The sequence below is a fragment of the Brachypodium distachyon genome, chromosome 3, assembly GCF_000005505.3.
Source record: "Brachypodium distachyon strain Bd21 chromosome 3, Brachypodium_distachyon_v3.0, whole genome shotgun sequence".
Taxonomy (NCBI): Eukaryota; Viridiplantae; Streptophyta; class Magnoliopsida; order Poales; family Poaceae; genus Brachypodium; species Brachypodium distachyon.
Genome location: NC_016133.3, coordinates 45,109,677 through 45,137,660, shown reverse-complemented (window position 1 = coordinate 45,137,660; position 27,984 = coordinate 45,109,677). Strand labels below are relative to the sequence as shown.

General features: G+C 41.5%; 2 protein-coding genes across 4 annotated transcripts; both read left to right on the top strand.

Annotated features, from left to right (window-relative positions):
• Positions 1 to 38: 38 nt before the first annotated feature.
• Positions 39 to 5,891, top strand: LOC100845318 (ras GTPase-activating protein-binding protein 1). The gene is made up of 9 exons (XM_003574941.4): positions 39 to 253; positions 355 to 498; positions 627 to 975; positions 1,052 to 1,278; positions 1,657 to 1,819; positions 1,896 to 2,017; positions 2,109 to 2,174; positions 4,564 to 4,630; positions 5,256 to 5,891. The coding sequence occupies exons 1-9, from the start codon at positions 200 to 202 to the stop codon at positions 5,489 to 5,491; spliced, it is 1,428 nt and encodes a 475-aa protein (XP_003574989.1). The 5' UTR covers positions 39 to 199; the 3' UTR covers positions 5,492 to 5,891.
• A 2,692-nt stretch (positions 5,892 to 8,583) lies between these two features.
• On the top strand, positions 8,584 to 27,441 carry LOC100845007 (DNA repair protein RAD50). Of its 3 annotated transcripts, none has more exons than XR_731733.3 (28): positions 8,584 to 8,990; positions 9,103 to 9,189; positions 9,561 to 9,728; positions 10,406 to 10,581; positions 10,770 to 10,884; positions 13,672 to 13,900; positions 13,978 to 14,156; positions 14,259 to 14,429; positions 14,797 to 14,901; positions 14,995 to 15,102; positions 15,867 to 16,078; positions 16,174 to 16,266; positions 17,255 to 17,382; positions 17,983 to 18,097; positions 18,184 to 18,313; positions 18,429 to 18,638; positions 19,244 to 19,452; positions 20,482 to 20,683; positions 22,590 to 22,759; positions 22,835 to 23,159; positions 23,608 to 23,733; positions 23,813 to 23,865; positions 25,476 to 25,626; positions 25,712 to 25,774; positions 25,940 to 26,073; positions 26,144 to 26,272; positions 26,586 to 26,730; positions 26,954 to 27,441. XR_731733.3 is itself a non-coding variant. In XM_003574940.4 (27 exons), the coding sequence occupies exons 1-27, from the start codon at positions 8,868 to 8,870 to the stop codon at positions 26,623 to 26,625; spliced, it is 3,951 nt and encodes a 1,316-aa protein (XP_003574988.1). In that variant the 5' UTR covers positions 8,585 to 8,867; the 3' UTR covers positions 26,626 to 27,441. The 3 variants fall into 3 exon arrangements, 1 of the variants encoding a protein (XP_003574988.1); XR_731732.3 differs by having other exon boundaries at positions 8,585 to 8,990; positions 26,586 to 26,857; XM_003574940.4 differs by having other exon boundaries at positions 8,585 to 8,990; positions 26,586 to 27,441.
• Positions 27,442 to 27,984: the final 543 nt, after the last annotated feature.

Sequence of the window (27,984 nt, the reverse complement as noted above, 5' to 3'; positions counted from 1 at the left end):
GGCCGTACATATAGGCCCGAAACCAGCTCCACATCGTCCCGTCTCGCCTCCATTCTTTTCTACCCTTCGCAGCGAGACCCAAAAAAGCGTTGCAACTCCGCACGCACGCGCCGCCGCCGCCGCACGGGAGCCGCGCGCCTCGCCAGCACGCGCCTCCCCTAAACCCTAGCCGCCTGCACTTCCCCCGATCCAGCTCCCCATGGCGGCGCCGCAGCCCCCCGCCGCCGCTGGACCGTCGCCCTCTGCGCAAGTGGTAAGCTTCGGTTTCACCAGGTTCAGATTGGTGGAGGTTCTCTCCGTGGTTTGAGGCTGATTTAATGGCGAGGTTTTGCGCTTCTGCACATGCTTCTGCAGGTGGGCAACGCATTCGTGCTGCAGTACTACCAAATCCTGCACCAGTCGCCGGATCTGGTCTACCGCTTCTACCAGGAGACCAGCCACCTCGGCCGCCCTTCCGCCGACCGCGCCGACGAGATGGACTCCGTCACCTCCATGGAGGTGAGTTCCTACCTCCAGATCTGATGCTGCAAGAGGGTGGAGGCGTAGAGGATTACTCATCTCATCATCTGGTTTTCTTTTTTTCTTGGTTTGGAATGCTAACGAGGGGTTTTGGTGTGGTTCTGCAGTCTATCAACGAGAAGATCCTGGCGACGGACATAACAAAGGCAGAGATCAGGACAGTGGACTCGCAAGAGTCGCTCGGTGGGGGCGTCACCGTGCTGGTCACGGGCCACCTTACCGGCGGCGATGGCGTGCGCCGTGAGTTCTTGCAGTCCTTCTTCCTTGCACCGCAGGAGAAGGGCTACTTTGTGCTTAACGACATGTTCCGCTATGTCGGGGAGGGCCACGTCCCCAGTTCTGCCCCAGCTGCCGCTGAGGCGCAGCCAGAGGCCGATGCCATGGTTCCACCGGTGGATCTCCCCCTCACCAATGGCACAGCAGGCGCAGCTGTGGATCCTGCTGCTCCTGATCTAGGTGTGTTTGGTGAGAACGTAAAATTCAGTTCGATTTTGTGTGGCAGATAATGAAATTGTGTTTATTTCTCTGCTAGATATCACTGCACAGCCAGATGAGCCTGCTGCAGTGCATTCGCCTGTGCAGCCCCAGGAGGAAATTTACAACTCTCCAGCAGTGGATGTACAGGGGGCTGCTGTGGATGAGGAGCAACCAGTTCCTGAGGTGGTGGATGAAGTCCCCAATAATGTGGCCCCAGTGACTGCAGCTACTGCATCACCTATACCACACGAGGGGGCACCAAAGAAGTCATATGCCTCAATTGTATGTGTCCAAAAGCAACTTATCCAAATCTTGAACTGCATTGCTTCTCATGCGTTTCTCTCTGATCAGACAATGCATTTTTCATTTATTAATATTATGTTCATTCCATGCAGTCTGCAGTTCTGAATGCTCACATGTAAGATAACATATTCCAAAGATATTGTTTATTGTAATATGTTGACTGGGAAATGGTAGCTCTGATATTTTCATGCTATTTCATTTATAGTGCTCACAAAGATATTTATATGTTTAAGGTAATCGAATAGGCTTGTGAATCTTTGCCTTGATGGTTTTGGCTCCTTTGGTAATCGGTAATTTTGAATAATCTTCGTATGCACTTTGCTGTCTGTTAACACAAACGACTTCTCCCTGCTGTAGGTCAAAGTAATGAAGGAAGCTCCATTGCCAGCTCCTGTGCCTTCTAGGCCTGCGCCACCTAAACCAGAGAAACATTCTCCTGCTCCCCCTGTTTCCACTCCAGCTGCAGATGTTCCGCCTTTGAGTTCTAACACTGAGGGCAACAATATCCAAGAGCCGGAAGGTGTTTGCTAACTCCATGGTTGCTGTCCGAACTTTATTACTTTTGTTTGTGCCTAACTTTGCAATATTTTCTGCAGTTGATACGCATGCAGTGTACGTGCGGAGTTTACCTATAAATGCAACTCCTGATCAGCTAGAGGAAGAGTTCAAGAAGTTTGGCACCATCAAGCATGACGGCATTCAAGTCAGAAGCAATAAGGTACTTATTTTTTCCCTTGAACTGGCTTGTGATAGTTCATCTGCATTCTGACTCCAAAAATAGACATCAATTTTTACCTCTATGAATGCAGATCCAAGGATTCTGTTTTGGGTTTGTTGAATTCGAGGAGTCTAGCTCTGTCCAAAGTGCAATACAGGTATTTTTTTTATTGTGGCCAACTCAACTAGCAGTTTGTCCATCTTTTGTTACCAACAGATTCATTATGACTGCATTTATCATTTTGTAGTACTGCCTTAAATTACTATTTAAAGTTACTGAATACATTTCCTTGCTCACATGCTTACGTCATGATGAGGGCATCTCATTAGAGTTTGGTACACTAGGACAGCCAACGATATGTAACAATTAAGTCTAGGGTTGTATCAAATAGGCCTGCGTACCAAGTTGGCCGAACTCCTATTGGAGTCAGTTTGTATCCTGTTTGGGGTGGACCGAACCAGCTACGGTTCGGTTCGCATTGTGTCTATCAAGGAGTCCTAGTCGGTTAGGTTAGTCGGCCGCTCTACCTCTTTGTCCTATATAAACAAAGGGAGTGCCAAAAGATTAGGGGCGCTTAAAAAAATTAGGTAGAACATTGTGTTTCTCGTTTGTGAACCATCCCTCCGGGGTTGGCGTGGTAACAGCGTCTCCGACGCTCGTCTAGTTATCCAGTATATTGAGTTTGTGTGAAGGTGCTTGTTATTCAAGTATTGTCGTGCTTTGGCGTGAGGCTTGTTGTTCGTCATCAAGTTGTTCGTTGGATTAATCTATTCTGGCGTGAGGTTCGTCGTTCATCGTTGAGTAGCTCGCAAGATTGGTTTTTCCCATCTTCAGGTTACGTTCGTTGCGTGATTGGGAGATTGCTATCGGTTACTTTTGGATAAGGAGGTGCATCGTGAAAGATCGGACCAAACAGTTTTTATCATCATTGTATGATGATTAAATTACACAATGATCTTTGGTAAATTGCACATCACACCAATTAAATTGATCAAAGTTGCACACTATACCACCTTTTGCAATAATATAAAATTTGCACTGGGTTAAGACAAGATTATTGCACTCGGCACCACCTCTATTTATCTTCAGTTGCCTCAAATGGACGTTGCAACAAAGTCCTATATGACAGTCGCATGTCATATATATCTTCTGCACTCTCTCTGTCCCTATAGTTTCTCCTGCCAAATTCTTCTCTTATCCGGATCCGCCTGACTGTATTTATCTTCAGTTGCCTCAAATGGACCTTGCAACAAAGTCCTATATGACAGTCGCATGTCATATATATCTTCTGCGCTCTCTCTGTCCCTATAGTTTCTCCTGCCAAATTCTTCTCTTATCCAGATCCGCCTGAGTTGTGCCCCTTCGGTCGCCTACACCACTGCAGGATCATACTGCTTTGCATGCATGATTAATGTGAAAAGTGGTTTCATGTGCAACTCAGTGCAACATAGAGCATCTCCAGTAGCTTGTGTCACCTTCTTGATAAAATTGTCTGATAATCCATTATACAACTACTCCAATAAGTGTGCCTAAGTTGTCCAATAATAGGCGAGAGAATATATAAGTTTGCTCTCTCTTTTCATCCTGAAGCTTGTGCAAGGTTGTTGGTGCATGTACACACAACGTTATTCCATCTCATTTATTCTCTGCACACCATCACATTTCTTACCGGCAAACTTTACCAACTATCTCGCAACCATTGGAGATGACCTTGCATGTTGTCTCTAATTTACTGCACTCTTTAATAGATTGATTTAAGTATGTATGCTTTGATGACATATATTTGAGAGGTTGGGTGATTGGCTAATGTAGTCTTTTTCATTTGGAGAAAGGCTAGTGTAGTCATTGTAAAGCTGCACAATAGAGCTAATAGAACTGAACCTAGGTGAACTGTAGTTAGAATGCCAGGACAAATAATCCACTCAGCCTGTGGTTGGTGAGAATCAAACTATCAGAGATGATGTGCTATACCATTTAGGCTGTATAAATGTTGTCATTTTGGGTCAGGTGTGAGGAGATGTCTTATTTACTGTATGTAGCTTTGTCTTCTGTGTTTTGATCAGACATTGATAATTTGGTATCAACAAAATAATCTAATTGATTTAGGTTTTGTTCCATCTCATTAGGCTTAGGACTTACTTGGACTGGTTTGGAGCACATAACTTCATAAGTATGGAGCTTTTGCTTTCTGCTCATTAAAAATTCATGCAGAGTTTCTGTGCTGTAACATGGACATGTTCAGGTTTAGGGTTTTGTAGTTGATCGATCACGAGCTTTGCATTTATTGCTTGATTTGCTTCCATGTTCCGTAGCTTTTAAGTTTTCATGGAAATACTTGGATATATAATACTAAGTTTTAGACATCAATCCTAGAACGAATGCTTGGTGCACGATGTCCTATTATTGTACCATTCTGTGTTTTATTTGAGGTATTTCTTTTATACTTTTTAAGGAGCACTGTTGGCAATTGTTGAGCTGAGTACTACAAGATAGCATGATAAATAGCAGACTGAGTTGTCAATATCTAACTTCTTTTAACTTTGCAGGCTAAATCTGTAATGATTGGTGGCCGTGAGTGTTTCATAGAGGAAAAGAGGACGCATGGTTCACGAGGTCGGTTCATTATACTTATTTAGTTGTGCCTATTGTAGTATTGCAGCTAAGAACCATCGTCTTACATAAATGATGTTGTTCCGAAACAAGTGGATCATAAGGTTAAGAATGCATAACTGCAGTAGGTTATTCTTGTCACATGTTCCTTTATATTTTCTCTAAAAATATTTTATTACGAAGATACATGCTAATCCGATTATGCTTTTTGTACAAGACCTGTGAGGCATTGCCCATTAAAAAGGTCACATATATTTAATTTAGGCCTCTAGGGGAACTGGGGAGGTACCTAACCTGTCCACTTTTAGGGGCTAATGTGCCAAGTTTTAGTGACCCATGTGAGTTGTGGATGAGACTTTAATGGGCTAGATTTAGGTCAGCACAAGAAGCTCATGGGTGCTGGTAACCCTCCCAAACTGTAAAATCATGTACGAGGGATCACTCTCTTATGTGTGACTCAATCCTATTTGTGCTTATCTCATTTAATGGGTATTAAGATATTGGTATCCACAAACTACTATCGGTTGTACATAACCCATTGAATTTTATCTTTTGTTATGCTGCACCAACTCGTTCAAGTTTTCCATTTCAATTGATGATTTCCTCGTTTCTTCTTTCTTTGCTTCAGGCTCTGGCAGAGGAAGGTTTGCGGGTAGGGGTAATAACTTCAGAGCTGAAGGGATGAGAGGCCGTGGTAACTATGGTGGGGGAAGGAACTACGGAAGGGGTGACTTCGGTTACAGAGCTGATTTTGGGGGCCGAAGTGGTGGTAGAGGTGGCTCAGGCCGTGGTGCTGATGTTGGCTACCAAAGGGTTGACCGTGGTGGTCGCACATCAGGAGCCACTGGTGCCCCCACGAAATGATGGCCAAATACCTACATCTCTTTAGCAGCATCATTTGGTGGTCGTCAAATAGTTCCGGATCCATCAGTTGGTTTCGTGCGCGGTTATGAGAAGCCATGATGAGGTTTCTCTCGGTTTTTGCAGGCGACAGGGAGGTGGAAATTGGTTACTAATTGTAGAATATACACCTATTCAGGATGTAGTTTAGACTCTTAGCTTGGTCTTTTGATGAACAGCTGATTTGTTATTTTTTGTGTTGATTTTGTCCTCTTCCCACTTAACTAAGGGTATTCATTAGTCGTGTCCATTTGAGTTGATAATTTTTGCAGGCAACGGAATAAGTATCAAGGACGAGATCTGTCATGTGTTTTTTGTCGACTGTGGAAGCGAATAGCATTATTCCTTGCTGGTATTGATTTTTCTTGTTGTGTTTTGTTTGTTGTTGACCTTTTTCTTAGGGTTTCTTCACGGACGATTTTGTGTATATTCTGAGCTGCAGCCTCGATAGATGGTTCCAAATACTCCCATTGTCCAAAAATAAGTGACCTGGAATTGTATAGATTCTTATACAAATCCACGTCACTTATTTTGGGATGGAAGGAGTATAACATAGCAGTGGTTTTTGTATTTTAGGATGATATGGTTTGTTCCACCTTGCGAAATGTATAGTATGACTACTCAGCAATAATTTTCTAGATATAGTTAACAAAATCTACAATAGAAGTCCAGAACAAAAGAGGCATGTTTTCTGTGAGAACTGCATACCAGCGAGGCAGCGACTCAGATGGGTCTGCGGGCATTAAGTCAACAGCATTTCATGCTTTTGGTTTAGTGTACGCATGCTCGATGGCTTTGGCATATCCATATTTGAGAGAAAAATATCCAAAAACCATCCATACGAGTATTTTGTCTTAAAAAACTGTTCCAGCAGCATACCCATGTTTTATAAATACCCATTAATTTTTAGGTGGCTACACATATTTTACCCCTGGGTACCCAAACATGGGTATTCTTCCTAGAATTTGGGTAGCTGCACATATCCCACGCCCGCACCCAACCACCACTTTCCTGAACTTTCACCCTCGTTCCATCTCCCGACCTGCCGGTCTCCGCCGCCCCCTTCGCTATCAGTCGGCTAGCCCGGCCCCGCACTGCTCCCCGCTGCCGTTCCCCACCCTCGCGCGCGCTTGCCAACCCCTACCGGCGGCCGCCGCGCTCGAGCACGTCACCTTCACGCACGACGTCGTCGCCCCCAGCCGTGGCCTCCATCCATCGTCCGGAGGCCCCCCACGCCGCCGCCCGCTGCTCCTTCCCGACGCTCCATCGTCGGGAGCTCGGGCTGGCGCCGCCCGCGCCGGCGCCCCGCGACCCTCTTCCGTTGATTTCGTGCCCCGACGAACCCTCTTGCCCCTGCCCCATCTCTCTTCGCCGCCTAGGAGCTCAGCCGCGACCTGCACGCCCGCCACCCAGGCCCCGTCGCCGCCGGTCTCCTCCGCCGCCTAGCCATGCCCGATTTGGATTCTCCGATTTGGATTGGGATTGGCAGGGGAGAGAGGTGTGGAGGAGGAAGAAGAATGGGTGACCAATGACAGGTGGGGCCGAGAGAATTTGTTGCATATGGGTATTCTCTTTTAGGAATGTCGTAAAAGTTGATCAGATTTGAGTATCCATATTTTCTCACTCATATACCCATAATAGATTTGAATATCCAAAACATGGATATGTTGTTGGAGATGCTCTAACGAGTACCTATTGGATTCTGTCATGTGAGCGCCTTGTTTGTGTCACTGGCACGACCTCCAAGAACCTGCTGGGATCTATCGGCTAGTCACAGTGAGATAACAAAGGTGGTAACTAAAGTGACAACTAAGCAATTTTGATGATGTGTTATGTTATGAATGAGGAAAGAGAGGATTGGAGTAACTAGATATGTTACCCACATCACACTTCTTAAAATACAATGAGTCTACAAAACTAATAAGTGATGCTTCTATGTTACCACAAATATGTTACTATCGACTATTGATGTAGTAACATATGCATGTTACCACTTTATGTTACTCCACACATGTTCTATCATGTGAGGGCCTTGTTTTTGTCATCGGCACGCATTGGTTCCTCCGGCTCCTCTGACTTTGAATGACAATAAAAGATGTTGATCCGGATGCTGTTTTGGCGCTTACACGTCCACAATGAGCTCACGCATGACAAAGTTTCAGTCTTTGTTGAGAGCCTCCCATGGATATGTGTACGTAAGTGGAGTCGTTCCTATTGATCCATGAGTTCCCCAACGCTAAACTTGGCAAAGGCCCTCCAAGCATATCATCCGAACCATGTTAGAAAAACGCAAGTAACCTATGGAGGTGTACGCCCTCCTGCACCAAAGCTCATGCTGAAGCCACCGTACGTGTATGGCTACTTTGTGTACGAATACAATCATGGCATGGCAAGTATGGACCACTGTAAAAAGTTATCTTTGCGGCATGTTGCTACTTTCTGTTATGTCGTGATGCTCTTACTTCGGAGTTAATTGCTCATGACAAATTGTTCTAATTGCACTTCAAATGTCATCAAGGCAAATCGTTCCCAATATATTAGGAGAATGAAGGAGATTGGTTTGATGTGTTCTAGAGATAAGGATGTCTCAATTCGAAAAGCTTCTCGCAATTAGAATATAAATGGTCATGTTTGTTTGGACTTCTGTTTCAATTTTTGGTGCTTCTAGCTCTCTAAAAAACAATTATCCCGTTTACATATGAAGCTGAGAAGCACGTCCGGAGATGTTTCGGTGCTTCCCCCAAGGAAGCACCTCTAGACATGCTTCTTGTAAATAGGAGAATTGTTTTTTAGAGAACTAAAAACATCAAAAGCTGAAGCAGAAGTCCAAACAAACAGGCCTGAGTCATTTATTGGTTTCAGTTGATAGTTTGAAAGGACAGGACATACAACTTGATGGCTTCGTAGTTAACTAATGTGGTTCAGAACGATTTTAATTCTCGTTAATTTGTCATGAAATATCTTTTCTGTCAAAAATAAAATAAGATAAATTCGAACGGCTAAGAGCAAACCTAAAATATTTTACACGATGGAATGATAATCCGCACGGGGCCCGAAGGTTGAACGGAAGTACTAACTCGCCCAAACCCTAAACCCCAATCGGCCAAAACCCCGAAGTCTGAAAAGAGGCGAGTCTTTGCCCCTGTTCCCCACATCCACGGCGGAGAGCCGGAGTAACAGATGGATAGCGCTACACAGCGAGAGGGTTGATTGCTGTAGCACGCCGACACCAGCACCAACGCCGGATTAGGGCGGAGAGGAGAATCCAAAGGAACCGAAACGAGAGAGGAGGGGGCCAGTAAGGGAGGAGGAAGAGAGGAATAGGTCTTGGGAGGGCAAGATGAGCACCGTGGACAAGATGCTGATCAAGGGGATCCGGAGCTTCGGCCCGGAGAACAAGAACGTCATCACCTTCTTCAAGCCCCTCACCCTCATCGTCGGCCCCAACGGCGCCGGCAAAACCGTATGCCCGACGATCCCATCCACCTCCCGTTCCATTTCCATGGCATCTGTATGTATGCATCGATAGATGCACTGCCTGACCCCCTTGGGATTTTTTGTTTTTTTTTCCGCAGACGATCATCGAATGCCTGAAGCTGTCCTGCACCGGCGAGTTGCCCCCTAACTCCCGCTCCGGCCACACCTTCGTCCACGACCCCAAGGTGATACGCCGTCCTTGTTAACCTCATTATGGTCCCAATGCTGTCCGTTATAAGGCTGATGCTTGTTTGCCGGGGAACTTATGCTGATTTGAGATGGTGCTGGTACTGTGCGCGTGAGTGTGTCTATGGCAAGTTTGGATTTCTCTATTCCTGATGTTTGATTCGGGTCAAATCAGAGAGGGTCTCCCCGCGGTTGTTGTGTTTGCTGCAATTGTGAAATTTTTGATGCCTTTGACTCGTGGTGACCTACAAGAATTTGGGGACAGTATTTATTTCAATTGATATAATGTGTTAATGTTGTTCTTTTACTACCTTTTCCTGCTTTCCTTTGTGCTTCTTACTTTTATACTTTTCCATTCTATGGGATTTAGGTAGCAGGTGAGACCGAGACGAAAGGGCAGATTAAGCTGCGGTTTAAGACAGCAGCAGGAAAGGATGTGGTGTGCATCCGCTCTTTCCAGCTTACCCAAAAGGCATCAAAGATGGAGTTTAAGGCAATCGAGAGCGTCCTCCAGACTATAAATCCACACACGGGCGAGGTCCCTTTTTTTAATCTTTTACCATGTTTCGATGGAAGTACATAAAAAGACTTTGAATTGATAGGACAATTGAGATACCTTATGTATCATGTAAAATTTATAATATCTGGAAGGGCATAGGATTTTCTTTCTTCCTTGCTGTGATTGTGTCTGGCCATAAATATCTTCTCTATTATACTTGTCTGCTTTTTGAACATTTATTATATGTTTACAACTTAACATACACAAAATCAGGTTCAAGCACACATATAACTTAGCTAGATGGAGCAATATTTGAACACACATATCACGGTCACTATATAACGAGCACATAACACATAGCATAACCAGTATCTACTATGGTAAAGTAGCATGAGCCTAGGGCTAAGTATGCATTTCACATGTGTTCTCTTCTCCCAGCTCAAGAAATATTATTTTAGTTGTTTCGGTGTCTTCGAGCAAATCACCCACTTTTTTTAACAGTAGTGGGTATATAGGTGTTTAATTGTCCGATAAATTGATGCAAAATAACAATATCCAACTGCCAATTTTGCAACTGTTCTTTTCTTGATCCTAAGTACTCCCTTTTCAGTAGGAATAGTTCAGTTTGCTACAGGGCTATTACGTTTTCTGGAATAATGCTGAAATGTTCTAGAAACTCATAACCTCATTGATTAGTTTTTGTTCTTGAAGTTCAGAAGGTCTGTCTCAGCTACAGATGCGCTGATATGGATAGGGAGATTCCAGCCCTAATGGGTGTTTCAAAGGCTATACTGGAGAATGTTATATTTGTGCACCAAGATGAGTCCAATTGGCCATTACAGGACCCATCAACACTTAAGAAGAAGTTCGACGACATCTTTTCTGCTACCCGGTACATAAATGCAACCTATTTACTTAATTATTAAGAAGCTTGACCTAATTCATATTTTTTCTTGATTCTTGCAATCTGTTAAAGATAGTATAATGTCTACTTTTCTTGAGGTTAACGTTTCTTTAAATCCTGGAGCTGATGTCATAACTAACATCCCATTACCTGAATTTTTGTATCCCATGTTACAGGTACACCAAAGCTCTCGAAGTCATAAAGAGACTTCACAAGGACCAAGCACAAGAAATCAAGACTTTTAGGTTAAAGCTGGAGAACCTTCAGACCCTTAAAGACCAAGCATACAGGGTACTTTTATCTTTTGTTTATCGTACACTGCCACCATACACAAACAGAAAATCAGGCTAGTGCCACTGCAAACATAGATATTAGGCTAATACCATCACGAATCATAGATCAGATTGGCCAATGGCAACATGAATGCAGTTGAACCTTCTTTTCGAGATGGAATTACCTTCAAATCCTTAGCCCATCCCTGCCCACCTTTAGATTCATGGCAGTAAATTGTTAGTGAGGACGATTCACATATATACACTGCTATGGGCTAAATGCACACCCATGCACACCAGCCCAACATCCCCCCTCAAGATGGATGATAAATACCAATCATTCCCATCTTGTTACGTGCCAAATTACATTCTTTCGTTCTCAAACACTTAGTTAGACAGTTTGCTGTTTGACCCCCTGAGTTCTTGTGACTTTGCTGTATTGTACCTTCATCTACTCTTTAATGAAGAAACTATCTATCTCCACATGTTTATGCTTTTTTTTTAAAAGAAACTGTAGGAGAGGCTCCGACAGCGAATATGTGAATTATATTAAAGAGACAAATATGTACAATATGTACAAAAGAGGGGAAGGACCCCAGAACACATACACAAAGACACAGGACACAGCCTCACAAAGTTACATTGTCGAGAAGAAACAACCAATCTAAAATTGCAGGCTTGAGGCTCTCCTTAACTCTAGCACTATGGAGAATCAAATCCTGTTTGAAGCTGTTAAACCACATATTACAAGACGAGGGACGCCTATTGAAGACTAGATCATTGCGCTGCTTCCAAATGTGCCAAGCCACACATATGAAGATCATCATGTAGCTGGGACCAGAAAACAAAGCTTTGACAGACTTCACCCTGTCCTTGATATCAATTGAAAAGGTTCCAATTAATCCCAATCCTGCTCTAACAGTCCATGCTAAAGGAGCAGCCAAAGAACAAGTGATCACAATCTTCCAGGAAGTTAGATGATCAGAGCAGGCAGGAGGAGTTGGACCTGTTGCAGTGTCTTCTATCCACATGCTTGGTTCGGTCATACTAGACTGGGTTATTGGCTATGCTGATACTTGACTTGCTATCACACCACACCTTGAGAGGACCTTCTCTCAGCAGTTTCAGTTCTGACAGAAGAGTTCTTACCCATATCTCACTAAGACCTAACATAGCTCTATATTCTGCTCCGGCTGTCGATCTAGACACGACATATTGCTTCTTGATTCACCATGACACTAGGTTTCCTCTAACAAAAACATAATAGCCTGAAGTTTATCTTCTGTCATCACGACAACTCGCCAATCAGCATCACTGTAACCATCTACATTCAGATGACCATTCTTCTTGAATCATAGACCCTTCCCAGGACCGCCTTTTAGATATCTTAGTATACGATATACTGCATGTAAGTGTTCACTCCCAGGATCATGCATGTATCAGCTTACCACACTCACGGCATAGGTAATGTCAGATCTTTCCTCACAAAAAAGACATCTTGTCAGGTCTTGATTAGCATAGTGAACAATTTGGAAGTGCATGAGATTATACCAAATTATCTCGAAGCTACACTTCAGTGGAAAGTTTTCACAAAATCGCACTTTGATATAACTATCATAATAGTACACATGGTGAATTTTGTTCTAGTCCACAAACTCCGACCAACCAAAGCAGTTCTAATGCCTTGGTCAGAAATTATAATGTGTGGTGGTTTGGAATTACACGACCCTTTGTTGAATACTTAGTTTTGAGACACTTATGTGAAAAAGTTTGTAGTTTTGTAAAAATGTTGCTTATAAGTGTTTGTTTTCTGATAGTGTATTCAAACAATGTGTTATTCATTGGACTTATGAAAAACGCACAATGCATGGACTAATTATATTTTTGGACTTTTGTCGACTTTAATCGATAGCAGGGGTATATTGTCTTCGACCTCTGTTGACTTTGAGCGTAGAATTTCCTCTTACTAGATTCATCAAGAAATATAGCCATTTTTTCATGATTTGTAACAACACACTATGACAGAAATCAGTCGTTCAAACTACTCCCTCTGTCCGTCTTTAGTAGGCGCACATTTCTTTGCATCCAGTTCGGCACTACCAGGCGCATTTCTCAGGCAGACCCACAGCAGCCTGCCCATGTCCAAAGAAACGAAGCTGGCATGCAGCTGCTGCCAATAACACAAGGGCAGCAGACTGCCTTGGTACCTGAGCTTGTAAATTTCACGCCTACAAAAAAACGGACGGAGGGAGTACTTTAGTTTGCATATGTAGTATTACACAATTTCTTTTTTTTTTAACTGAATGATCTTTTTTCTTGAGAACATGCAAAGAAGCTTTGTATAGCTGTGCATATTTTTTCATTAGGAGTTTGTCAGCTAGTGCCAGGATTAAAGTTCAGACTTCAGAGAAGATCTAAGATCCCACAATGGCACTGTAGCTACTCTTTATGGCAGTTCGTGCAATCATTACTTAAAGGCCTGCTGCCACTGCTCCGCTTCAGCCTGATGTTGTTCGTCGCTGCCAGAATGTCCTTGCTCTCACAGTCTCACTGCAGGGGCTCTTTGGCCTTTAATCTTTTCAATATTGTTTTATGTTGATATGGATCCCTTACCTTTGTATTGTTTGTTGCACTGAACCAACCTTCTCTGATTATTGCATTTGTTAGCTTATGTTAGTATTCGCATACAGCAACATTGAACACCTTGACTCTGCACTGGAATTCTGTGTGTTATACATTTCCCTGGAGAGTTTAGTTCAAAGTGCATGCTGTTTCAGTGCTAATTTAGTTCCCATTATTTTCATAGCTTCGTGACAGTATTGCACAAGATCAAGAGAAGTCAGATGCCTTAAAAACTCAAATGGAGGATTCGAAAACAAACATCCAAGCTGTCGAAAACAAGATCCTTCGTACAGAAACAAGTATTGATGAACTGAGGAGACTTCAGGAGCAAATTAGCACCAAAACATCTGCTAGAAGTACATATGTTACACTTCGGGAGAAACAGTATGCTGCTCTTTCTGAGGAAAATGAAGGTAGTCAACTCCTTATCAAGCCTGTCAGCATAGTGCTTCCTTCATAACATACTGACAGTTTAGCTTGCTTTGTTTAGATACTGATGAGGAACTGGAGGAGTGGCGAACTAAATTTGAAGAAAGAATTGCATTACAGGGGACAAAAATCAGTAAACTAGAACGAGATATGAATGATGAAAAGGCAAAAAGCTCCTTGCTGTCCAAGACCATCAATGATTCGACACTTCACATAGGAAAGCTCCAGGCAGAAGCTGATGTAATGCTGTAACATTTCATATTTTCTTTTGACTGGTTTTACCTTTCGTAATTAATAGTACACATTGTGGTATGAGGTTAAATCCAAGTTTATTGTTTTCAGGCTCACATTTCCATGAAGCATGAAAGGGACAGTGCCATCCGAAAGATATTCACCAAACATAATCTTGGGCCAATTCCTGATCCTCCTTTTACTAATGATGTTGCCATGAACCTTACAAACAGAACTAGAGCAAGACTATCAAATCTCGAGGATGATTTGCAGGACAAGAAGGTTATAATACTGACTCTTTGTGTTCTGGAATTTAGTTACAAATGTTAACACTTCCGTTCGAACTTGCTCCTGATTTTTTTGAATCATCCCCAAGTTTATATTTCTTGGGAGTCATATTGCAAATGCGTTTTATTCCACGCCCCGTTAGCTGGCAATGTTGCTGCCTATTTTTGTTTGGCATCGCAGCGGATCCATGACTGCGTGCTATGTTTCAAAAGATTTTTGTTCAAGGAAGGATGTTGACTCGTTACCATACGTTATTTAAACATCTGTGTCCAATACGTTCAGTATATTAGAGATAAGTCAATGCTGAAGACCTGCAGCCTTATCAAGTATGTCCCTTGATCAAATTCCTTTTGTTGAGCAGAAATCTAACGAGACACAGCTTGAATTTCTTTGGGGGCGTTATCTGAAAGTAAATGCTCGTTACTCTGAAGTTGATGGCCAGATACAATCCAAGAAAGAATCTAAGGTTAGTAAGTGAAAAAACGCTGGACCTGCACAAGTATGATTTTCTGTAACTGGTATATCAGCTACCATTTCTTAATATATTAAGCACTTTCAGTTAGGTATTTTAAGGCGCATGAAAGATAAAGAGAATGAACGTGATGCTGCAGAGAAGGAGCTTTCAAAGCTTAATCTGGCCCGCATTGATGAAAGGGAGCGATATCTGGTATTTATTCAACCTGACTATGGTTGTCCATTATATAACCATTCATCGGTCTATAGCTATACTTGGCTGGAAGTTCATTTGTTTGCACATTGGTATCATTTGTTCTATGCTAAAAGAGAAGAGTAAATATCACGGAACCCTTACTTTTGGACATTTGTTGTCACAAAACCACAACTTCTGGAAATTTTATCACTTAACCACAACTATCCTGCTAATCAGTTTTGTCAGACCCATAATTTGGCAATCAAAGCATGCTAACCGTGGTTCTGACTGGTGGGACCCCCAGATGTCCCTGATCCAAAGCCCCCCTCACTGCTCGGCGCTTGCGCGCAAAGCCAGTGATGAGGGTGGAGAGGTCAGGAGCCAGCTCAGGGATCTCACGCCCCCCTCGAACCAGGCAGGCAAATAGCATCTTATTTATGCCAGAGGCTGATGTGTGGGCCCCACCAGCCAGAACCGTGGTTAGCTTGCTTGATTGCCAATTGGTTTCCCGGAACGGATTAGCAGAATAGTTGTGGTTAAGTGATAAAATTTCCAGAAGTTGTGGTTTTGTGATAACAAATGTCCAAAAGTAAGGGTTCCGTGATACTTACTAAAAAAAGAAAGATAATGCCTCATTTTTGAACAGTTTTACCATTACTGTCCAAAAGATGTGCACTTAAAGGTTCTTGGAGGCTCCTATTTTGCTCGTATTTTTTTTATCTCTTGAAGTTTGACATTCTTAATTCTAAAGAACTAAGTTGTTCCCATCTTGATTTGAATAGCAAATTGAAGTTGAGAGGAAGACAGTTGCCCTGGCAGAAAGGGACTATGATAAAATTATATCTCAGAAGCGCACAGAGATATACACCATGGATCATAAGATAAAAGCACTTCACCGGGAGAAAGATAACATAGCTAGTGATGCTGATGACAGAGTAAAACTAGAACTAAAGAAGTATGAGTTGGAAAAGTGCAAGAGTAAACTTCATAAAATGTATGTTCTTCCTTTTAACCTTTTTTTTCCTCTATCGTGGTTGTGGTTATTTATATTCCAATAACAACTCTTCCAGACTAAACTTGTAAATGCAGATATGATGAGCATAATGACAAAATTAGAAATGTTCTGAAGGGGAGGCGTCCCCCTGAGAAGGATGTCAAGAAGGAAATTACTCAAGCTTTTGGGTTTGTGTTGCAGTGCTTTATTTGATATGTTTAGTCTTCTCTGTCAATGATTTTCTGGTCCTATTTCGTTGCATACGATCTACCTGAATTTATATTTACCTATATAAAGCTCTTTGTGATGAACTACGTTTATCACAGGGGGGATAATGGCACTAGGGCCTGGATGGGGTAACCCTGGACCCAAGACCATGAAAGGCAGCTGCCCCTCAATATTGAAACAGTTCCTGCTTGTATATTGATGCACTGACCGCCCCTTACATAGAGGGACATTACTTGTCCGATCTCGTCTCTAACTCTATCTGTAGTTTCCTATTTAAATAATGACATCCTAATTTAAAAGATAAACTTCCCAACTTAAAGATATTCCATGACCTAAGCCAGAGCTGGTTGCTCCTATGGGGCTGATCTTCCACATGTCCCTCTTATATACGGAGTATTCTTCTATTCATTCCGTTGCTGGTTTCGACAAGTAGTAGCAGTATCTCACTATGTACAGTTTGAACTATCATGTATGTAATCATGCATATATGTATTCAAGTGTAAGAATACAGGTTAGTTGTAAAAATAAGCATGGATGTGTATTTCAAGGGTCTAATCTGTTAACGCTGCGTGTTGGCCTTCACACATCCAATTTGTTCCCGAACTAGTAATCTGTTGTGCTTCCATCCTGTCATGTCAGTTGCAGCAATGATGCATGTGACTCCACACACACCCAACTTGTTCTTGAGCTATTAAGTTTATTATGCTTTAAAAAAGAAAAGTTAGGGAAACCCCGACAGTATATTAGGAACCTAAATTCGCATCCATGAGGACTTGAACCCAGGTGGTGGGGTTGTACATCCACTCCCCAACCAAGTGAGCTAGGCTCATTCCCCCTAATTTTATTATGCTTTCATCCTGCCATTCAATAGGCAACAGTAGTAAATGTGCTACTTTATATATTCTGGTGTTGTTTGTTAATGTCACCACAAAACTCTGCTTGACTCAGGTGCATAGACGCAGAATACAATGGTTTGAATTCAAAATCTCAGGAAGCGGAACAACAGTTGAAATTGGTACAGATGAAAATTGAGGGTGCCAGAAGCCACTTGTCGAAGCTTCAAAAAGATTTGGATGGTAAATTTAGATATGATCACTGCATGCTTTACTTATTTCATACCAGCTTGGCGATGCTTTTTTGACACAATTTGACATGTAAAAACTATGTTTGAAATTTGTAAAATCAAAACCGGAGAGGTGCACACTGCATGCCTATTTTGCTTTTCAAGAAGTATTTATCATTATGAGTTGCTAGGTTGAATAAATGATATATTCGTCATCGACTAAGTTGAGTGTATGCAACTGAAATTGTTTATTCAACATAATTTAGCTGAGCTACAGACTACATTCTTATGTAGAATAAAGTTGGTATTCAAAGTCTGAAATAGTTTCAATCGTTACTACTTATGGATCAAGTATAACTAGTGTTACAATGAATGTTGTAACCAACTCTTGTGTCATGCAAACTGTTAGTTGATTGATTTGCCTGGGTTAAGCTGAAGACAATGAATTGGTTTGCACTCCTTGGTTGTCTCAGTGTCTGGCTAAGAGGAATAATGGATTGATATGCACTAAAATCTAATGAAAGACTGCTATGTACTCAAGTTTTTTATTCTGCCAACACTGCTATTTTATGAACACATCTGGAATGCCGCTCATAATGTTACTTTTTGGCAGCAAAAAGAAGGCATCTGAACTCGAAACTTCAATCCATTACTAAGGTTTCTGTTGACATCAACACATTCCCCAAGGTTCTGGAAGGCGCCATGGAAGCTAGAGATAAACTGAATAGGTAGGTCTCCGTAATTGTATCTATTTCTTTAAGCCGTTTATCTTCTTTTGATGCTCAAATTCAATACGTTTTCTGCTTATATGCAGTGAGAAAATTGTCGCAAATGGACTGCAAAAAATGTATGACCCATTTGAAAAAATGGCCCGTGAGCAGCACAAGTGCCCTTGCTGTGATCGTGGTTTCACACCTGACGAAGAGGACCTGTTTGTAAAGAAGGTGGATGATCTAATAATTATTAGCTTGCTGCATGCTGACTTTTTCATTTGATTAGAGTTACTTCGTACATGTGATCAAAGTAGTTTCTGATGTCACTCTCTGTTGCATCTTTCAGCAAAGGACATTTGGTTCAAGTAATGCAGACCTCATGAAAGCGCTGGAAATGGAATTATCAAATGCTGAAGACTTTTTCCAGCAATTGGATAATCTCCGTGTGATTTATGATCAATATGTGAAGCTGGGGAAAGAGACTATAACTTCAGCAGAGAAGGACTTGAAACAACTTTTGGCGGATGAAAGTGAGAAGGCGCAAACATTTGAAGATGTTAGTCCCCTGTTATCTACACCACTTTATTTTTAATTATCATATGTAAAACAACAATAGCAGATAATAAAAGATATTTTCTTAGATGACTGTGTTTCTATTGATCAAAGTACTAACAAATTGGTATAGTTAGCTCTACAATGTGTCCTAATGATGATTCCCCACTCCTGAGGCATAATTATAGTAAATCAGGCTATAAACATTAGCACTGATCTTGTTATTTTTCAAGTATTCTGCTTTTCAAGATTAGGCTGTGGAATGTTTGATCCTCTTCAGATGGTTGGTCAATTGTTTTGTTCACACATCTCTTTGGTCCCATCCACATGCTGCTTGTTTGGGGTGTTCTTCTGCAGCTCTTCTAAATTTGGTGCTGTAGGATTGGCTTTTTTCATAAAATTGAGGAAAGTTCCTGTACTTTGTGGTTAGTTGATATCATCTTCTGTCATGTCAGACAGGATCGCTATCACTGCAGAAACTTTAGTCGAACGTTTTGCAAACACAGTACATGTGCACTGCGTTCTGAGAAATCATATTTGTTTTTTACTTCTAGTTACCCAGCAGTTCTTCTCTATTTTTCTATGACTTGTATGATCTTTCTATTGCAGCTTGTGAGTGTTCTTGCCCAAGTTAAAATGGACAGGGATGGAGTGGAAATCCTGCTACATCCAAGTGATGCTATCGACAGGCATGTGCAAGAAATACAGGAGTTAGAACCAGAAGTTGAAGATCTCGAATATAAGCTTGATTCTCGTGGTCAAGGCGTTAAATCTAAGGAGGACATTCAGTTGGAGCTGAACTCTGCGATGAGAACGAGGTATTAATTTTCAAATGGGAACTAACTTGCTTAGAAGAAAAGGAACCCCGTTACAAGTCCTTTGTTTGGGAATTTCGAATAGAGTTCTTCAAGCAACTATGGTTTGATGCACAACTAAATGAACTAATCACATGGGATCAGAAAAATGACCTCCCTTACCATTTGAGATTCATTTAGTTTAATTAACTTCTTTTAGTGTGTTAGCCTATCATTGATACAGAGCGCAGAAGGCTGTTTTTAGGGTTATTGATTTTTGTTGGTTTGGGGCGGGGTTGCACTGTGAAAGAATTGATCTCAGCCTTCTCTGGTAGCTGCCTCATTTTCTCCTTACCTGTGATCCTCATCAACCATCCTTGATCAACGTCATCCAATCAAATTTATCATGTCTAACTTCGCTCGTTTGTGTTCTCTTTTCCATCTCATTCTTTTTGGCCATAGAGCATATGTATGCGGGCTGTCTGTCTTGCTTTAGTTTTCTTTTTTCTCAGTCATTTTGTTTTTGTCCGGCGGAATTAGAGAAAGCATGTGTTCACATATATGAAAGCATTTTCAGTACGCGGTTTTATCATGTTAATTCGGAGATTGTTCCTTTTGTTGTCACTGCAAAAAAATAGTAGTGGTTAAGTTTGTGAGTGAACAGTGAAGGTGGAAATTACTTTGTGACAGATGTAATTTCTGTATGGATACCCTTTTTCCTTCATCAGTTTGTTTGCATAGCTGTCAATAGAGTTTGGGTAAGGATCCATTCTGCATCGTCATAGATACTGCTTTTTCTACAGGGTAACTCCCTGTTGCATTTCTTTATCTGTAGATCCATATTTTAGTGGATACACAAACAAGCACATGGAGAATGGCATAAAAAAAAACACAAGCCCATGGAGATTTGTTCATAGACGTTTAAATGTTTTGGCGTGCATATTCTGCAACTCTGTGCATACAAATGTTTAGTATTGAATTATTTATCCTTGTTTCTCGTGGGACGTTCGTTTGGAAGCTCAACTATGTTTTTTATTGGCATCTGTCTGGCAGGGATACATTGCTTAGTGAAATGGATGATCTCAGGGATCAGCACAAAATGCTTAGTGAGGATTTTACAAATGCTCAGATGCGATGGCATGCTGTCAGGGAAGAAAAACTAAGTGCTTCAAGCATATTGCATACGTTCAAAAAGGCTGAAGAAGATTTGGTACTATTTGCTGAGGAAAAGGAGCAACTGACTCTAGATCAGAAGGTACTCATATGACTTCCATTTCTCTGCAGTATTGGACCAGTTAATATTTTCTTTACTGAAATACAGTTCTTCATACTAAGCCCTGACCCAGTGACCCTAGATCAGAAGTTACTCGTTTGACTTCCGTTTCTCTGCAATATTGGGCCACTAAATATTTTCTTTACTGAAATACAGTTCTTAATACTAAGTCTATGTTTTTGTGATCTTTTCCCTTCCCAAGTTTCATGATCTTTCATACTTATATAAAGTTTAGAGTTCGTGGTTGTCTGTTCATTCCTTTACAGCCCTTCTGTTCTCACCCCTAGCAAGTTGGACTATGCAAACCCGCGAGTTAGAGAAGCAAAAAATTGCAATCTTCCCCCAATCTTTTCCTGTAGTCTCTGCTCTCCAATCTCCATGAGGTTGGGTTCATTGTTCAAATCTAGCAAAGCCAATTGCCAGGCTTTAATGGCATCGATCCATAGCCTGCCTATCATGTTGTTATTTTTATTTATAGATGTTCTTTTCTTGGCGATTCCGTAACAAAATACGGACACTATGCTGGTATGTTAAACTTTCATGTAGTAAACATGAGGTACATATTTTCTTCGAGGCGAGGCTTAACTTGTTCTTGTCTAGGCAAGCCACCCACAAGGTGCCTCCCTTCAATCTATCTTTATCTTAACTCCTATAAAAGACTCAATCGGTGGCGGTGGTCCGTCTCATCCTCACCTCCTTATATTGTAAAATGATATACTCATCTCCTACTACAATACTGATATTGTTTATTAGTAGCAAATGCCTCTAATATGTTTCAGCGGATTCTGTAGTATAATTTATCTATAGCAAACAGTAGAGTTTGTTTTGTTTGTAGCAACGCACGTGTATTTAGTTAGTCATGCTAACTTTTGATTAGAGCATTCGGTTGATATAGACACATTGCGGGGCCAGAGCTACTGCCACAGGTCCAAGTCCATGCCTGCACCTGTAATCACCTCAACATAGGCACAACTGCTCATGACATGAGCGGCAAGTCACTAGGTGTCCTCCCAAGTAATCTGTAGTTTGCTATTTTGTAGCGATTTTCTTTAATTTGTTTGGATTCATATCTGATTAGTTTTTTGGTTTCCTTATCTCTTGCCTAAAATTGTTGGGGAAGTATCAGGTGAAAACGGTCGTTCTGTGAAAATGTGCAACTTTCTTCGCCAGCCACCCATCCACAACAGACGGCCAAGATTAAAGGGCAGCCATAGGTTAGAGCATCAAAGCTTTCGGCGAGAGTGAGGTGGGCGTCGGAGCCGCGGTGGCTTCCGGCGAGGAGGGATGGGGGGAGGCAAACCTAAAGGGCAGCCATAGGTAAGAGCATCAAAGCTTCCTGTTTCCTGGTGGTCGGAGACTCAAGGTGTCAAGCCTTATGACCACCGAGAATAAACTAGGAAAGTTGCCCCGACTCGGAGTTGCTCAGACTTAGGTGTCATGGGTAGGGAGGAGCCCACTGTGCACACAAGGACAAGCCTCACTACCACTTGGCTCAAATCCTAAGCCATCCCTCCACCTCCATCCACCATAGCCCTACAGTAGAGTTCGCATCACAGGTCAACTTGAGAAACGTAAACAACACAACTACAGTTACTCGCATGTGGTTTTTGCAATTAATAAATAGAATACGGTAACTTGGTACCAATAAGTTTGATCAGTTTACTGTGATGGGCTTATGGTTCAATTGCCCAAGTTTGGGAGTATTAGGTGCATGTACATTATAGTCGTGACAGCCAGCCAAGATTTTGACCGTAAGGGCACGGGCACGATCTCATTGTTGTACTCCTATGTCGTTTTGGGCATCAATGTGACAATGACAATATTAACTCTTGTACTTATGCATGGTTATACAATACATGCTAAATGTTCTATTCTCTCATGGATGCAGCATTTAGAAGAGGCTCTTGTTCCATTGAGAAAAGAGAGTGAAAGCTTGTTGCAAGAGCATAAAGCTTTGAAGGAAAGGCTTGATCAGGAGTATGATCATCTGGCAGAAAGGAGAAGGGGATTCCAGCAAGAAATCGATGCACTAGGAACCCTTAACACACGCATCAAAGAGTATTGTTTTTTTACTCCCACTCTTTCATCTTCTACTATTTTACTACTTACTTTGCCCCAAAATTATCCTTTTAGGTATGTGGATTCAAAGAAAGCAGAGAGGCTTCATGAATTGCAGGAAAGACATACCCTATCGCTGTCTCAGTTACAGGAATGTGAAGCAAAAAAGCAAGAAATATCGGATGAGCTAGACAGGAGCAAAGAAAAATTGCGGAGCCAGGATCAGTTTAAAAGAAACATTGATGACAACCTGAACTACAGGAAAACAAAAGCTGAAGTGGATCGACTGACTCATGATATAGAGTTACTTGAAGATAATGTGCTTTCCTTTGGCAGCATGTCTACTATAGAAGCTGATCTTAAACGTAATGCTCAGGAAAAAGAGAGGCTTCTCTCAGAGGTACTGTGATTCTCTCATTACAAATAATTGACAAAATTGCCTCCAATAAGATGGCATTGTATTTGTATAACTGTTTAGGGAACCATAACATATTTGGTTGAAAAATGCATATTCTTCTCAAGAGTAAAATGCATGACCATCGTTCAACTTTCGGAGGCATGTCACCTAGGTCCTGATATTATGAAAATTTATGTTTTGGTCCTTATGGTCAATTAGTATGTCAGACGTCCTGGCCCCATTGAGGCGGCCACATGGCGGTTTCTACCCAGACTGCTGGGGCATGTCTGATGTCCCAATGCATCGGAAGGACTAAAATGGGCATTTTCATAGTACAGGTTCCAAAGTGGCACAACTCTGAAAGTTCCAGGATGCTTACTCAATTTCTTAGTATGAAACTCTGACATATGGCTAACGCCTCGATATTTGATTTTCTTTGCAATATTTGCAGTATAATAGGTGTCAAGGAACACTTTCTGTTTATCAAAGTAATATTTCAAAGCACAAAGTTGAGCTTAAACAGACACAATACAAGGATATCGAGAAGCGATATTTTAATCAACTTCTCCAACTTAAGGTTGACAACAATATCTTTCAGGTTCTGTTTGTGCAACTTTTTGATCATATACTTGATTGAAAAATTGATGTGGTTGCAGACAACTGAGATGGCAAATAAGGACTTGGACCGTTACTATGCTGCTTTGGACAAGTGAGTAGGATACCCTTGCATTGTATTGCCATCATATTTTTCATTTTTTTCTAGTTACTCCAGGAGATTTTACTGACTTCCTGAACATTTTACACCTTGTTAACTCAAAGCACTGGAATCTTCCATATTTTCATGCATTTTTTTCTTGTCTTTATGAATCCAATTTTCAAATTTCGCTAGGAATGAAATCCACATATTTTTTGTTGAAGATCGTTGGTAAGATGACTGATCTATTACTATTGTCACACAATGGACTTTTCTGTATATAAGTATGTATGATTCATAAATAATGGAAACACACTACTGGATTAATACTAGATGAACAGACTTTTAACCTCCATGGTGTCAAAAGACTTGTTTTTTGGGTGAACTGGTTCGTGCACGCAAACTTACCATGGTATAAAAGTCGAGTCTATAAAACCAAACCATAATACCTACCATGCATAGTTACCGGATTCGGTACAATGGGTCTCGAACCCCGATCCCGATCGATCGACTGAGGTCGGGTTTGAAATCGGTCAGGTTGGCCAGGATCTGGGCTCCGATTCGTCGAACTCAGGCAAACGAAACAGAATCTAAGGCAGCAGATAGGACCAAAAATCGAAAGCAATGGGCGCTTCACCTGCTTCTGCCGAAAACGGCGACGGCGGCAAAGACACAGTGGCCATGCTGGTATGTTGTTGTTGCGCGGCAGCTCCTCACACGAACAGAGCATCCGCTCCGTGGTCTGCAGGTATGCGCTGCAGCCCTGAGCCATGAGTTCTTCATAGATCAAACTTTCAAACTTGAGAAAGAGATTGCGAGAGACAAGGGAATTTGTGGTGGTGAAGACGAGACGTGAAGAAGAGAGAGATAGAGAGATGGGTTCTTGGGAGGGATTTTCTTGTGGAGAAATAAGGAGACGTCCAGATAAGTGAGAGATGGGATTTTCTGAGTACTCTGCTGCAGTTTTTTAGTGTAATAACCATATTTTATTGTCAAACAATTTTTAAAACTTGTAACCTATTAATATCAGCCAGGTCAAGTACAACTTTTAAGATCTTCTACTGCAGTTCCATGTTATAAGTACACAGGCTAGCTTGTTTCAAAAACCGTGGGTTCGCGAACCGAATCATCCCTAACGAATCCAATTTGTATGTGGTAGCGAACCGCGAATCAGGTAACTATGAGCCCTACTACTAGCACATGACTAGTACTGGACAAATGGACTTTAAAACCACACCTCTTCTTGCGAAACAATCATTGAACCACAGTTTTAAGGATTAGCTTCACAAAACCAGACTTTTGTATTATTCTGTCAGAAAACCACACTTTTAAAGAACTGAGTCATGGCCCACATTCAATAGCCAGCAAGAGATGTTGGAGGCTGATTTTCTGTAATTGAGAGAGGGCAATTGTGTCGTTCATGGTGGGCCATGCTGTCACAACCTAATATGTGTAGCTTTCATGGTATAATAGAATTGCAGTTTTGTGAAACCACTTAGATGTGTGGTTCTTTGAGTTTTACTCTTTCTTTTATGGAAGATAGAATTTTACTCTACAGACGTTTACTTCCGCTAGCAAATCATTGTTTAGCTATTTAGCGGTTTATCTTTAATGTCCTTTACTAGGGCTCTTATGCGGTTCCATACCATGAAAATGGAGGAGATCAATAAAATAATAAAGGAATTGTGGCAGCAGACATACAGAGGCCAAGATATTGATTGCATAAGCATCAATTCTGATTCTGAGGGTGCTGGCACTCGATCATATAGCTATCGTGTAAGTTAAACTAGCTACACGATCACATTGATTAACTGATTTGTATGGAGTGCTGTTACATTTGACCGTTTGAACCATCTTTTAGGTTGTTATGCAAAATGGTGGTGCTGAGCTGGAAATGCGAGGCCGATGCAGTGCTGGTCAGAAGGTAAACTTCATTGTGTTCCTTCTGTCGTCGACTCATCGTAAACTTCAGCTTCTGTAACATCTCTTCAGCAGTCTAGTCTTAACCAATGAATTAATGCTAGCATGACTTCGTGAACCCATTAATCAGGCAGAATCATATCTCAAAGTTATGTTCGATACTGTTCAGGTGCTTGCTTCTCTTATAATCAGACTGGCTCTGGCAGAGACATTTTGTCTAAATTGCGGCATATTAGCTCTGGATGAGCCAACCACTAATCTAGATGGACCGAATGCAGAGAGCCTAGCTGCTGCCCTGTTGAGGTACTCTTTTAGGCATGGCAATTTCATTATCATTTGGAGCTTCTACCATTAACTAATCCATGTGTTATAGAATAATGGAGAGCAGGAAAGGCCAAGAGAATTTCCAGCTGATTATAATCACCCATGATGAGAGATTCGCTCAGCTTATTGGTCAGAGGCAGCTTGCCGAGAAGTACTATCGAGTCTCCAAGGATGAACAGTAAGCGCATTCTTATACATGTTTCATGCACAGTGTTTGCTCGTTTACACGTTAACGAGGTATGAACTGCATGGGCACGATCCTCCTCTGCTGCCCTCTTGACAGCGTTTTCCCCACAACTGCTGATACTGTTTGGTGGCAACTGAATCATATATGTTCTTACTTTGATAATCATAAATCTTGTGCTTGATCTAAAAAAAGGTCCTAGAGGATAGATATAAAGATGTCAAAATCTAGGAGTAGTATTTGGGTATTTGGTTTGTGCTTCCATGTGCTAATGGAGTACTGACTCACCTTTGACCAAACCCTGCAGACAACACAGCAAAATCGAAGCCCAAGAGATATTTGACTGACAGGTGGTTTCTTGAACATATATATGCTCTCAGTGCCCTACACATCTCACCAGCCAAGTGGGTGCAGGTCATTTATGGGAACAATGGGTGGTTAGAAAGAAACAGGTATCAGCTAACTAGTCTGATGTCTGCCAAGTAGATAACTTAATTTTATGGTTCAGTTTGTGCCGACCAAGCCGCTGCTTATTGTCTATAATCTTGAGAAGGCACCGTGCTGTTACTATGACCAAAAGTACGGCTCTGTATATCTTTCATGAATTTTTTTGACCCTTTTGATAAACCTTGCGAGTATTGTAGTTGTGTTCAAGTTGTCCAAATCTCTATACAGGTGGCTTCCAAAATTGTCTTGTACACTGGGCAGCTTATCTCGGTATCCTGTCTCCCCAAGGTTGGACGAAACTGTATCAACTTGTCAAATCCTGCAGACCGCAGCAAAGTTCAACGAAGACAAAAATCCAGAGTACTCGTCTCAACTTTGACTAAATTTGAATGCATCTATACATTAAGTTATGTCTAGATACATCCAAATTTTGATAAACTTGAGACATCTTTTGTTGCACAGAGTATTAAATTTGTTTTACGGGAGCCAAATTTGTAGCCTGGACTATTATTACTCTCTTCTGCCCATATTACTTGTCTCAAATTTGACCAAATATGGATGTATTATGTTTAAAATGTGTCTAGATACATGTAATATTTTGACTAGTAATTCCGGCTGGAGGGAGTAGTACTTTTCTCAGTAGTATAAAGTCAGTACAAAGTTGTACCAAGTCTAATACACTATTATGTATCGGAGGAATTAGTATTTTTTTCGTAGATCTGCGGGTTTGTGACAACCAATTAGAATCAATTAGAATCTAGTTGTAGGTAATGAAATAAAATAAAGTAGAGTCCAGTTGATGACGCAAATCTCGATTCCTGAGATTTTATGGTCACCAACGATCGTGTGATATGGGAAGGTACTAAACTGAGCAAGGGAATGAGCAACGCTATTAATTATATTTTTGCAAACATAATTCTATTTTCAAACTAAACTTGTAAAAAGTCTGAATCAGACTTTAACCTTTGAATCACTGAATTTTCGACCTTAACTTTACTGATCCCGGTCAATTAAGCTTCTTAATCCCAGCAATTGGCGGACTGGTTTGTTGATGTGGTGTCGAGATTGCTGGCTAGGACTAGATGAATGACCCAAATGATGCTCTCATATCTCCAATTTTTCTTCTAGTTCTGATATTCTTTAACTATTTTTAGGAAATAACTAACGAGAATAACCGTTACTATTTTTCTTGGAGTGTCTTAAACATGTACAATGGTTGATAAGACGGTCTTCTCTTATGTGTTTCATATCATTTAGAC